Below are 13,212 nucleotides of genomic sequence, written 5' to 3' on the forward strand. Positions count from 1 at the left end.
AAAAAAAAAAAAAAAAAAAAAAAAAAAAAAAAAAAAAAAAAAAAAAAAAGCGCTAACTTTTGTCCTTTTGCATGATTTCCCCTCTACTTCTGGGGAATCTAAAACATGGCCCTCTTATTCCAGCTATTTAGTGCGCTTCCCGTATTTTTCTTCTCTCTCTTGTTTTTTTCTTATTATTTTTTAAGTTAAAATATACTGCTAAATATGTGTATATATATATATATATATATATTTTTTTTTTTGGTACTTTTTTTCAGCCATCTCTAATAACGGAATTAGGTTTGAATTTACCATTTCCACGTCATTTTTAATTATTAATATATTAACGGGTAATTTCGACTCCAAATTTGACGTGACATAAATTAAATTAAATTAATTATAAAATATATAGCATTTTTTGTTGCATTATTTTTAACAATACACTTTTTATTTTCTTCTCTCTCTGTTAATATTATTGAAAATTAGAGTTGTTTAAAAAAAATTAACAAAATTGACCAGGATACGTACATTTTTCAAGTTTCATTTTTGATATTTGAACATTTTTTATTTTATTAATCAGATTTATATTGAAATAAAATAAAAGGCATAAATTGCAGAGCGACACATAATGGCCTCAATCTGGACAGATCAAAGCCAATTTCGAAGGTCGGTTTGATTCTTAGACAGCGTTAGTATGAAGCAGAATAAAATGATGCATGAAATTCAAGCACATCAGGATTTGTATTCCCCTTGAATTATGTTAAGAATCTCTTAAAAAACATTAATTGGAATGTGTTATTCCAAGAGTTCTAAAACAAATTTCAAAAATTATCTTTAGCTTCAAGATTCAAACTTCTAACTTCTTTATCGATAATATATATTTTAATCATTTTCATTGAATCATTAATATGATGAGGATGAACTAGTTTCGGGGACCTTTAGACATAAGCCCAAACATAAAAAGGAAGGACAAGACCGATCAAATCGAGTCGAACCACAAGATTGATTCGATATCTAAATGGAGCTGCTTACATTCCAAATCTGACTGAAATTAGACCCTAAATACTTTATTAAGAGAAAAAAAAAGAGTAAAAGGAAAGACAAAACAGATCAAATCGAGTCGAACCACGACGTCTAAATGGAGCTGCTTACACTCTAAATCTGACTGAAAGAAGACCCTAAAATACTTTATTAAGAGCAAAGAAGAGTAGAAAGAAATATGCCTAAACAGTTACCAGCAGAAGCCAAGAAAGAAGAGGAGCATAACGGGTAAAAATAAAATGCTGAATATTTACTCACTCTCACTTTAGGTAACTGAAGCTAGCTATGTACAGCAGATCAGTATAGCAATAGCTCAGTGCTCAAGATGTTAACCTTTTGAACCTGCAAGAGAGCTTTCACGAGTTACAACTATTCTGTAGCATTAAGTCATTATGGAAAGAACAAAGAACTTCAGAATAACATGAAGAAATTGCAATTTATGTATTTAAGGAAATATATGTTGATGGGAAGAGCTGCATTACAGTATTGCACAATGATACAGAGACTACAAATAAGGATATCCAGGTAGTGATTGAAGAAAAGGAATAAGATAAAGTACATAGAAAATGAATAAGATGCAGAGATTACATAGAACGATTGTCCTTCTATTAAGGTGTGTCATTTTAGTACACTAGCATATAATATTGATGGACAAAGCCAGAGGAACGAACCAAGAAAGTAATTAGCATGAACCAAGATGTACAAGGCAGGTAATTTGCGAGTTCTTTTCATTGAACATCTTCAGACTAAGAACATAGAATACTGAATGGCAAAGCCAAAGGCACCATCAAAGAAAGTAATTATCCAAGAAAGTCGGTCAATGCTAGAAGTGTAAGGCTGGTAATTGTGAGTTTTTTTTAATTGAAACTTCAAAGTAAGAACAAAAACAATAAAAAGAATACGCCAGTATGCCAATTCCAGAGTGAGACATGATTACATTTACTTGTGCTAGAAGAGAAAGAGGACAGAAACGAAAGGCACTGCAAGGTCTCGAGTATGAAAACGAAGAGCGCTGGAAGTTGGTTCAGAGAGAGGGAATGGGATAATCATAAGGTGAACTATCTTCATTAGAATTAGAGATCTGTGTTAAGGGATAATAAATACAGAGAAAGAGCATGAACTGATGTGGTAAGGTAAGGTTCAAGGTTGAGTTTGGGGACACTCCAAATCATCATTTTCTGAAACTAGTTTAGGACTCGGTAAAATTTTCCTATTGAGGTCCTCGATCACACAAGTGTTTCAATCACTTCTATATAAGGGAACGTCCTTACTTTCCTTTGATTAAACTTTCAAAATAACAAGACAACACAAGAACTTGCAAAAAAAGAATACTCCCAGTCCATTTTAGGGGGCTAGTGAACTCTCCCAAGAGACTATTGTTCCATACACAGAAGACGTGTCCTCCCCTACTCTCCTTCCAGCAATAATAAGCACACACACTCCCACATACAAGTACGACATTCCCCTTCCCACTAATCAACTGTGGGGTGGTTAATTTCCTTTCTACCTTTCCTAGGGTAAGTACGTATGAATGAAGGCCTAACATTTTACTGGGAATTTCAAGCTGCAAGTACAATTGAAATGGAACCAGCTGAATGCCCTGAGGAAAATGCCTGGAATAAAGCATGGATCTCGGCTTGGTTAAGCTTACTGATACGGTGAAATACCTGAATGTATTGCTCCCGAAACATGGACGGACGACAGCAATGTATCTAGACCCTGCCCTTGAATTCAAGACCCACCTTTTCCTTTTTCTGAAGTCACTATTGATCTCTTTTCTTTTTCTTTTTCTTTTTTTCTCAAGTCACTATTGATCTTGATCATTCCCAAATGGCCAACATTTTTTTTTATTTACTATCAGATTCTTTTATATTTATGATCCACCTTTACAAATGTATGAATGAACTTTAAATTAAAGGTCGTCTGACTGACCTAGGCTGGTAAAGTTTACAGCAGGTTCACTCCGTGTCAATGAAAAAGCTATTCCATCTTACTATCATACTATAAGATGGATACAATTGGACCAGCTCGTATCATGCCTCAACTGAAAACATTGGATTGTGAAGAGAACTAAAATATCAACACTCACCAAAATGAGAGAAGGAATTCAGACAAGAAAAACAATGAAGAATTCTGGTAAAACATTATTCCATTCCAATTGAAAACAATCAAATTCCTAGCAGGTTAGTAATTTTCTCAACTTATTGAAGACGCAAAAAGAGAAAATATTGGATTACCTTTGTGAATGTGAGAAAGCCGATGACCTAATGTTCCGACAGTTTCACAAATAGACTTAGTAGGAATGGCTGGTAAGATCGTCTTATCAGGTAAATTAATCTTTTTGTCCAAGCACTCCAGCTTGATGTTTGTTAATCGTCTACTTGCTTCTCTTTGTAGCCCAAATATATGCTGTGTAAAGTCATTCCATCCATTAGAAACAGAAAAAGTTGTGGATCGAAGACTGTTGGATTGGACTAATTCCACTGCTCCACTTCTTGTGGCCAGGGCAACTGAAAATTAGTAAACCCATCAACTGTTTCAGTAAAGACTCGATTGGGAAGCTAGTCAATAGTCAAACAATCGCTTTAGCAGCATCGACACGTGTATTCCATGAAATAAGCATTTTAGTATTAATAGTGTTTAAAGAATAATGGAGTATAACAACAAAGATGCCAGGATGGTATACCATTGTAAGCAACATGATAAAGCGCATTTGCTGGAAGACCAATGCCAAGACCTGCAGCAGTGAATCCCACACAAAATCCGAGACCACATCCAGCACCAACATAACCAACTACTTCAGGTCCAAAACCAGGACCCCATCCAACACCACAACCCATGCCTATTCCCATCCCCCAAAATGCCCCGAGAGTTGGATGTACGGGATTCCATCTTTCGTATCTCCGGAATAAGCCTTTTATAATCATCAATACCTAGTTGAAGACATTAAAGGACTCATGGTATCATCAAATGTTCTTTTACAAACCCAATCAGTGTATTTGAAATGACACAATTATAAACAGTTCTATGCTTCCTCCATAGTAAAGAATATAGAAAATAAAGAGATGTATGTCTTTGTGTTCTGAGAACTTCACCCATGCTATTTTCAACGCTATCTGGTGTATAGATGAAAATATGGAAATTTTGTAGACAAAGAGCTACTTCAATATAAGTTGTCAAAAGTAAAACTATTAAACACAACCAAATCCTTATACATGACCAAAATCAGCTTCAACTTGGATATTTTGACAAAATTTCACCAGTATTCAGTATATTCACAAGAAAAGAATACCATAGGAGTTTACAACTTGTTTCATTACTGAATAGTCAACAACTATGTATTACGTTGAAGAAAGTACATATGTGATGCGTTTTTTAATAGAAGAACCAAAAGGGAAAATGAGAATTTTTAATGAATAAGGCTTAATCTTTTATAAACCAGTACAGTTCCCAACTGTGAAGAACTATGAAAATGCATGTATAAATCAACAGAAAGAAATGACTGCTCCAAGCACTAAAGTTGCAACAGCCCATAATTGAACCTGGCTGAAGCAATTTAGTCAGCCTGATTAAATTTCTAATCAGCTTTTGTCGGACCGCATCTCACTCCCCGCGCCAAAAGGGATAAATCCAACAACACTGGGGAAGAAAACGTTGCACATCTCAACTAGGATGAACTAGTTCCTATTATTATGCCTTCCTTGTTACTTTAATGTCACTACGAATTCCGCTATCAGGAAATTGGAGAATACGAGGAGATTAATACACGCCATCTCAAATATTATGATTTCAATTTGGTGCCTCACGATCAACAATTAGTCCGGATTTTCAACAACAGGCAACAGCTTAACAAATATACGTCTAATTCCAACATTCAAACTTCCGTCACAGCAAAATGTTTGAAATCAGCAGGAGACCTTTCAATCTAGCTACATGAAATCCATCATCCCGAAATAAAACATTTCTACTCTCTTTCAAAACACTATTTCTCACTTCATTCCGCCATTTTTAAACAAACAAACAACAAGTCATCAATAAAACAGCAAAAAAAGGAAAAAACCAATCTATGACGCAGAAAATTCGAGCAATAAGAGCCACTCAAACTAACTACTTAAACCTACAGACAAAATTGCAGCAGAGTAAACCAAAAACAAGTTAAACGATGAATTAAAATAAGAATTCGCACACCATAAGAATGCAATCCTTCTATACTAGGTTGCTGTGTTTCTTCTTCGCCGCTGCAAAAATCGCCCTGTGAATGGCGGGAGCGGGTTGGTCCGCAATAGATAAAACGCCACGCCGGAAGGCAAAAAGGCGTTAAATTCATTCATCTGCTTCTTTTTTTAAAAAAATAATATTATATTTTTAAGGAAATACAAATTCACTTTCAAATTTAATATAGTTTTTATACCTATTTTAATTATAAGAAGGAAAAAAAAAATCAAAATTTACCCATAAATTTAGTAAGTATATTAATTTTCAACTCATTAATTTTAGGTTAGGCGGAGTTTTTAATAAAATTAAGTCTCATCAATGCACAAAATCAACATCCAAATAAATATTTTAAAATCTTTAAATTTCAAAAAAAAAAAAAAAAATCAATGTACATTATCGTATTTATTTAAAGTTTTATTAAAGTTGTACCATTATTATTTATAATTAATTAAACTCAGAGAATAATAAATAAATTTTTTATAATTCTTCACACAAAAGTTTATTAGAACGTTGGTAAGATAACGTTTATCAAAATTTAAGATTCAATTTGTTAAAATTAAAATTTATAATAAAAATTGATATTCGTTGATTAATATTTTCCTTTATTATTTAATTCCTTATTTATCTTATATATATATATATATATATATATATATATATATATAGTCGTATGATTATATTGTATATGGGTAAAATGTCAAATTTTACGTTAGAATTAAAAAAAAAATCTTAATAATATTAAATTAAATTTGGAAAATATCAATAAATTAAACTATAATGTAGTTATCGACCAGGATTTGCAACAATTTGAAAATAAATAAATAAAAGCGAGGGAAATGTATTTGCGTATAAATATTCCCGCAAAATTAATCTATAACGGTTTGAAGCAAGGAAGCGAAATTGAGCCAAGAAGATGGGAAAGAACAGGGATCGAACTCGCCGGTCCTCAGCAGCGGAGCTTCTGGAGACGCCGCCGTTAACGCCTCCTTCGGCTACCGATTCTCCAAAGTCAGCGATCTTCAGCAGAAAAATTAACGGCAATGTAAGCAAGTTTTCGTCACCGGAGAATACCAACACTGCGAAAAACAGAGTCGCCGCTGGTCTCTTTAAGTCGTCTTCTCGAAATATTTCGAGCTTGTTTACTATATCTGATCTCAAGGATCTTGCGTCTTCACAGCTACACGATCTCAAGCGCCTTGTTGATCACTCTCACTCACAAATCGTTGAAGACATTGAATCCTCAAACTCGCGCCTCCAAAAGCGATTCAAGGTATCTTTCTCTCTGTTTGATGATTTTGACGATGACTGCGAACTGCTGCGCGCACACACACACACACACATATATATACTTTTTCTTTTTCTTGCGATTTCCGCTGATTAGAATCCATAACTCAAGCTTTCGCTGTGGTTAAAGAACATAAGCTAGGTCAGAGGCAGTTATTATAGTTCAATCCTATTGAAATTAGTTGAAAAAAAAAAAAAAAAAGTCGCTGCCAACTTGCATTCACCGTTCCGATACGGAAGATTCCATCGGGCAGTAGTGAAAATTAGGCAGAAGAGAACACTATAAAGCTCTGCTTTCATATTGTGCTTAAACACGTAATACTGCAGCTATATAAACCGCTATCTATTTCATACCTTCATAACCATACTTTAAGCTCTATAAACACAGTTTTAGTCTAAAACTCGAAGTTGAATGTAGAGGTCTGTACTTGAGAATTTTGGCTTAAAAGATATGTCGATTGAATTGAGAATTTCTATCACCTTGTTGAAATTTAGAACACTCTCGCTGACCATTTAAGTCTTGGATCATCGATATTCGGCTCGACATGCATAGTTTCAATCGATCTTTAATAAACATAATACAGGTTTTATGTTTAAGTCGTTTTTGTATGGACAAGCTAGGATACACGAATAAGTACTCGTCGCTATCACTGAAATTTTATCTTGGATAGATGCATTTTCTTGATTTCTGTATGAATCTTCACTTATCGCGGGAAGGATAAATAAGAAATTGATCTTGGATTGTCATGTCAATTAATTTAACAGATTCAAAGTCAAGCATGCCAGAAAATGATGGATGAAGTAGAGAAGGAGAAAAAGAAGATGTCTCAAAGAATTTATGAAAGTCAGGAAGCAATGAAGGTGCCTCAATCAAAAAATCCAACCTGCACAAATGTTTCCATGATTGTTATTTTTTCTGTGCCAAAAAGCTCACTCTGCTTCATTGTCTTCTAGGCTTCATATGAAGGGTTTTGGCACATGAACAGGATAGTACATATCGGGGTACGTCAAACTTGCAACAATAATAACTAACTACAAATTGCTCCAAGATTATCTCAATCAATATAGATGTTCTGCTGAAAATGGCCTATTGTACTGGTTCTGCATGGCTTTTCATGATTCCAAGTTTGCTCCCTTCCCAGGAAAACCTTTTCTTAAGTACAATTTGAGAGTTTCAAATACTACTAAAGAAGTCGGAACACTGGAAAGAAATTTAAATTTATGAAACAAATTTCGGATTGTTAAAAGAATAGAATCCGACAATAAGACGGTTCTGATATCCTTTTTCTAAACCTTCACAAGCACTGATCAATATATTCTTAGAACGCCTAGACATCAAAATGACATGGAGTTGGTGTGATTGATATATTTTCATTATTTTAGTTTTAAAACTGCTATTTGATATTTGGAACTGTCCTTTCACTTTCGCATTGGCAGTTTGCAAAACATCCATAACTGAAGTCTCGCAGTCCTTTGAGAGATCAACTGATGCTCTTCGCAGCCGTTTTGGGATCCCGTCTACCTAATCACTTCCAATTGACAGCAGCTTTATGGCGACTTTGGTGAGTCTATTAATCTAACATAAGTACAACATGTTCAGAACGGCAACATCACAAAGTAAGAACAGGCACTAGATGACAAGTGATGGTTCGTTTCCTCATTTCCTTGCTTTTCACCGGTCGAAGCATGTTGTTCTTATTGAAATTAACTAATATAGTTTGTGGCTCTAATATCTTAGAAGTGCCTTTTTTCCGGAAGCAAATATATTTCTTAAAAGTTACATTGATGAAATTTCTTTGGTCGTTTTCTTCTGGATATCGTCCATAAGTTCAGATAAGGTAAAGTGGATTATTTTGTCGTAAGAACCAAAGCATTTTCTTCTCCACGCAATTCTCAATCAGTGTAGTTTAGAAGCTTTCGAAAATCTGTTTATGTTGTAACTAGTATATTTGTTGAATTAGCCAAGTGATTCGACGACTCTTGAATTCCAATAATTCTATTCATTACATGTTATAGTTTTTAGACAAATAAACATTACTAATATCTTCACTTGGTAGTATAAACTAACCTCTAATATTATTGTTACATTTTAAATTTTCAGTTCAATTACTATACGCGACGTCATCTGGTTCTCGAGCGTATCTTCACTCAAGTATGTTCATTGTATATATTTGTGGTTGAATAGGCTTATATAAATATATGCCAATTTTATCACGTGCAAATCCTACCTATCCTTGATTTCTGACATTTGAATAAATCGTCCTCATCTATCCCTCTCATTGATTGAAATTTTTTATTCAAGAAGTATCCCTTACTTCCGTAGGTAGCTCTACCTGTAAGAATTTCATTTTCTAGTTTACTTCCGAAGCAGTTGAAAATGGTTGAGTTGTCGTGGCTAATGGTCACATGATTTGGTTATCTTGCTAATAACTTCCCAGTGAACATCAAATAACAAGCCTCCCTTGCTATAGTTTACGACCTTAACATTTGATGCTGAATCTTTAGCCTCAATGACCCACTTGCAGGGGCAGACCTAATAGACCATTGACCCATGTGAATTCAATTATACCTCTTCTTCCAGCCTCCTCTCTCTTTCATGACCATCCCAACACTTTTACCTTCACCGATGTTCAGTGAAAGTCGAATGTAAGCAAGTTGGCTCAGCTCAATTCGGATGCACTTGCCCACCTAACCAAAACGTATCAAAATGGCCAAAGTCAAGCCAACCAACTTAGTTCGATTATTCTAATTGGAATGTCCTGTTATTCAGAGATATTAGATAGTTTGTATTGCATCCGTTTACTTCTCTTCGGCTATACACTAGGAAATGATTATATTTAAAAATAACAAAAACAAAAACAATAATTAAAAGCCAAATCACAAGAATGGGCTTGCGGTTTGAACCCTTCAAGCTCAGCAGCCCATCAATTACCTCAATGTAGACAACAAAAAGTAGTATTGACCAGAAAAAGATGCAGAAGAAAAGTTGGAAAATGACGTACAATTTGCCCCCTTACTAAAGAAAATAGCTATTTGAAAGAGGCCCTGTAAAATAAATATAACCACATTATTTGGTACCCGATTCTTCAATCGACGAAGAGGCGAAAGATCGTACTTTTCCCAGTATTTTGTAAGAATAAACTAATCTCTTTGTGCTTCTATTGAACTTTCTTCTCTTTGATTCTCTAAGCGTAAGTACCTCGATTTGGTCAGCTTCTATTACTCCTTCTGTCATCTTGATTTCCGGCTAGAAGAATACCAGAGTTTTTTATGGCAAATTAACATCTTCTCTTTTTCAGTACTGTATTCGGTTTCTTCTTTACGACATCCCCATCTCATCCCTTTAGCCATTGAGGCTACTGCATCTACGTAGTAGCTTGACTCACGAATAATCGCATACCCATTAGGACGCAGGATTCGATCCATCTCCAAAAGCACATACTTCATCTCACATCTGCCAGGAATTCCAAATGATTAGAAACTCCCTTAATTGGACTACCTTTACAATCATCCATTTAACGAAAAAGATTTCAAAGCACATCAACTTTTATTACCTATGGCCTTCTGCAGTGAAAAGCCCATCAAGATGGAGCAGGTCATAAGTCCGAGGATATGTTGAAAATGCTTCACACCTGCCAAATTAGCCATTGCAAGGTAACCAAAAGTTTCATTCGTGTAAGTCTATGAAGACCAACCAAAAAGTATGAAGGAAAAGAAGTATTGCTTTGGTTTTATTACCAGTCATGATAAGTTCCAATAAGGCCACGATCATAGACCACAGGAAGAGTATTAGCAGCGTAGGAAGAAACCACATTCATAACCCACAAGGGATCATCAATAATAGCAGCAGCAAAACCTCCATAAACTGTATTCATATCCATAACATTTCTGATCTTTTCAGTCCCAATTGCAGGAAGCAATTTCTTGTAATGTTTGGCTCGGACCATCCATTTACTATCATCGTGCTTGAAAGTGCCAGCACTGCCACCATAAACATCTGAAACTCGTTCGGGTGAGGTGTGCAAACGATCTGGCCATTTGGGGATAGCCATCAAACTTGTTCTCTTCAGTTTTGGGTCGGGAGAAACGACACAAGTGCGCAATGGACTGTACCATGCTGAATCTGGTTCAAGGCTGTCGTCACACTTAGGAGGGTAAGCATCAGCAGCAATCTTGTCGAAGCAATTAGGATCAGTAGATTTCTGCCAAACGGCAATATCGTCTTTTTTGTTGTAAAGGGTAAAGCACATTGAAGTTAGGAGTTCCTGCAATTTTTCATAGTCTGATCTTTGTTCTTCTACAGTTGTATTCCATCCTCTCCAACGGTTTTCATAGTTGACTGGGGGACCAGATAGGACCCAAAGGCCTCCAGGACGAAGGATTCTGTTGATTTCTAGCAAGTAAATCCCACCTGAAAACAGAGTGTGATAATCAAAAATTTGAGAAAAACATAACAATCGAGCTATCCAATTACTCGATTGAATATAGTGGTAAAACATTATCATAATCTATGTTCAATGAGTTTCTAATGATAGGTAAAACCCAGTTAGGCAATAACTCTTTGTTCTTATAAGAAATTAGGCATGATTCAATTTTTTGAAAAAATAGAAATTTACCAAATTCAGTCCATGGGATAAGGCATCTTGAGCAATGAGCCATATCAAAGGAGCTTGATGGGAATGGAAGTCGTTGTGTCGATATGATGCCAAGTATTGCTGGAATTCCACGTTCCAATGCAAATTGGACTTGAGCTTCATGGTTATCTCTTGGTGCAAGAGACACTGTTAAAATTCCACGGTCTAGCAGATCTCCTCCCCAACTTGCAACCTAGAGAATGTGATTTATCTTAGGGTTCAGAACTTTTTGTGCCTCTCATTGATAAAATTTAGAATATGATCCTTAGGTGACCATGGAAAATAATCAATTGAAGCTAGGATTTTTTTTGAAGTAAACAGTTAAAGTTTCCTCTAGATGCAAAGATGACGAAACCACAAGATGGAATTGGAAGTAGAACCTACCCCGCAGCCAGTATCAATGGCTGTTCGAATAGTTCCATCCTTCATTTCTGGTATAAGATCTTGCATCAGATCGACGTATGCACTAACACCATTTGGAAACATGGTTCCCCCACCAGGAAAGAGGAACTTTTCACCTTCTTTCCTCAGCCAATTTTGATTAGATTTCTGTTTATTGATCCAATCATATGGTACGTTCCTAAAGTCCAGTTAACATGAAATTAGTTAAACTTAGAAGAGATGGAAGTTCGAAATCTATATAAGGGAGAAGATGTCCTTTGCAAAAAGAACTTCATGAGAAAAAAAAAACATTACCTGTACCAGCACTCATCCTTGCTTTTTGGCCATCTAATTGGTGGTTTATACCCATCTGGTGGTGGAATTAAGCATTCCTTTCTTTCGAACACGGGTGGACAATGTCGTTCCATGAAAGTAAGCCGATAAAAACCATACTTCTTCCATTTCTGCACTCACAAGTGCAAATCAGATTACTGATATTTCTAGATATGAAAATTATGGAAGCACCAAAAATGTTAAAAAGGGATATACCCTTGGATCTGTGCAAGGAGTGTAATCTTGGTACTCCTTGCTGCATTCCTGAAAGACAACAGGTTTAAGTTGGAGAGGGGACGCGACCGTGTCCCTCGATGAGGTGACTGAGTTTTCAATGTCCATGGCTGTATTGACATTGACTCCCTCTTTCTCAGAACAAAAGATTCCACCTAGATAGAATGAGAATCCACATAACACAAACAACAGAATTGTCATAGGGAGGACTCTTGCATTCTTGTCTTGCTTATGTCCTAGCTTCCCATCTTTGTACTTCATGATTCCCTATTAACACCCAACACCCTGCAAAAAATCCAAGGGGCCAGAATATTAGTCACTGTCTATATCATGCATTCATTATTTGTTATCTGAGTTATATTAATGCTTACATCTATTGATTAGCTTTGAAATGTTTAACATTTTCTTAAGAACAGAAACTAAACAGAATTTCGACTTCCTTGCTAGAAAATGCACCCAAAAAACTGAAGCCTGAAACAAATCCATTGAATCTACAAACAGCTAAAACACTCAACAGAAAGCAAAAGCTACCCTTACAAGTTACAATCTGAAACTATGGAGAAAACAACAGATCCAGTTAGTTTAATCTTGAAATCATATCTTCAGATAAGGGAACATTAAAGAAAAAAGCTAAGGAAATCAAATTGTGAAATGAAGAACATGAAAGAATGTAAAGTGCAGCTGTAAAATTAACATCCGACAACAACAACCGACAATTTCCACTTTCTTTTGTCCCCCCCTTGATTGGAATTTTCACACATGGTGTTGGGCCCCCAAACACACAAAGGAAACCCACCCCTTGAATCCAAGTATCAATAAGAGAAATTGAAAACCAAATGAAATTCAATCCTCAGCGTTTTGCCTCCCCCCTTCTCCTTTGATTTGCCAATGTCAAGATGGTGATTTCTTTTTTCTTTTTTTAACAAAGAAAAATAAAAGGAACTAGAGCTTCTCAGAACATGAAGCAAGTCAGCCAAGTATTTGCTCAAAAAGAACAAAACCAAAAGAAATGGACGAGAGAAAGCATCTGTAATTCCCCCAAGATCAATCAACAATGTTAAAAAAAGCGGAAAATACCCAGAAGAGTTAAAAAAAAAAAAAAAAAAAAAAA

The 13,212-nt window shown here is 35.4% G+C and overlaps 3 protein-coding genes across 7 annotated transcripts in view; 1 reads left to right on the plus strand and 2 right to left on the minus strand.

Moving 5' to 3' along the window:
- Positions 1-963: 963 nt before the first annotated feature.
- LOC111437263 (cadmium-induced protein AS8) lies at positions 964-5,340 on the minus strand. The gene is made up of 4 exons (XM_023075152.1): positions 5,209-5,340; positions 3,707-3,953; positions 3,258-3,530; positions 964-1,362 (listed from the first exon to the last, which is right to left on the minus strand). Exons 1-4 carry the CDS (start codon positions 5,209-5,211, stop codon positions 1,349-1,351), a joined length of 537 nt encoding a protein of 178 aa, XP_022930920.1. The 5' UTR covers positions 5,212-5,340; the 3' UTR covers positions 964-1,348.
- A 792-nt stretch (positions 5,341-6,132) lies between these two features.
- On the plus strand, positions 6,133-8,303 carry LOC111437446. 2 transcript variants are annotated; one of them, XM_023075422.1, is made up of 5 exons: positions 6,133-6,277; positions 6,413-6,505; positions 7,285-7,380; positions 7,474-7,521; positions 7,957-8,303. In XM_023075422.1, exons 1-5 carry the CDS (start codon positions 6,149-6,151, stop codon positions 7,972-7,974), a joined length of 384 nt encoding a protein of 127 aa, XP_022931190.1. In that variant the 5' UTR covers positions 6,133-6,148; the 3' UTR covers positions 7,975-8,303. The 2 variants fall into 2 exon arrangements, with proteins under 2 accessions (XP_022931190.1, XP_022931189.1); XM_023075421.1 differs by having other exon boundaries at positions 6,133-6,505.
- A 1,030-nt stretch (positions 8,304-9,333) lies between these two features.
- LOC111437422 (probable methyltransferase PMT21) overlaps positions 9,334-13,212 on the minus strand; it is a 4,759-nt gene continuing 880 nt past the window's right edge. For 2 of the 4 annotated variants that reach the window (XM_023075388.1, XM_023075389.1), the window contains exons 2-8: positions 12,084-12,386; positions 11,850-11,998; positions 11,538-11,733; positions 11,136-11,346; positions 10,258-10,930; positions 10,074-10,151; positions 9,334-9,973 (exon numbers count right to left, since the gene is read on the minus strand). In XM_023075388.1, coding sequence (XP_022931156.1) covers positions 9,751-9,973; positions 10,074-10,151; positions 10,258-10,930; positions 11,136-11,346; positions 11,538-11,733; positions 11,850-11,998; positions 12,084-12,362 — 1,809 coding nt within the window. In that variant the 5' untranslated portion in view covers positions 12,363-12,386 and the 3' untranslated portion in view covers positions 9,334-9,750. The other 2 variants (XM_023075391.1, XM_023075390.1) reach the window with 2 other exon arrangements.

Source organism: Cucurbita moschata, unplaced genomic scaffold (assembly GCF_002738365.1).
Source record: "Cucurbita moschata cultivar Rifu unplaced genomic scaffold, Cmos_1.0 Cmo_Scf00063, whole genome shotgun sequence".
NCBI lineage: Eukaryota > Viridiplantae > Streptophyta > Magnoliopsida > Cucurbitales > Cucurbitaceae > Cucurbita > Cucurbita moschata.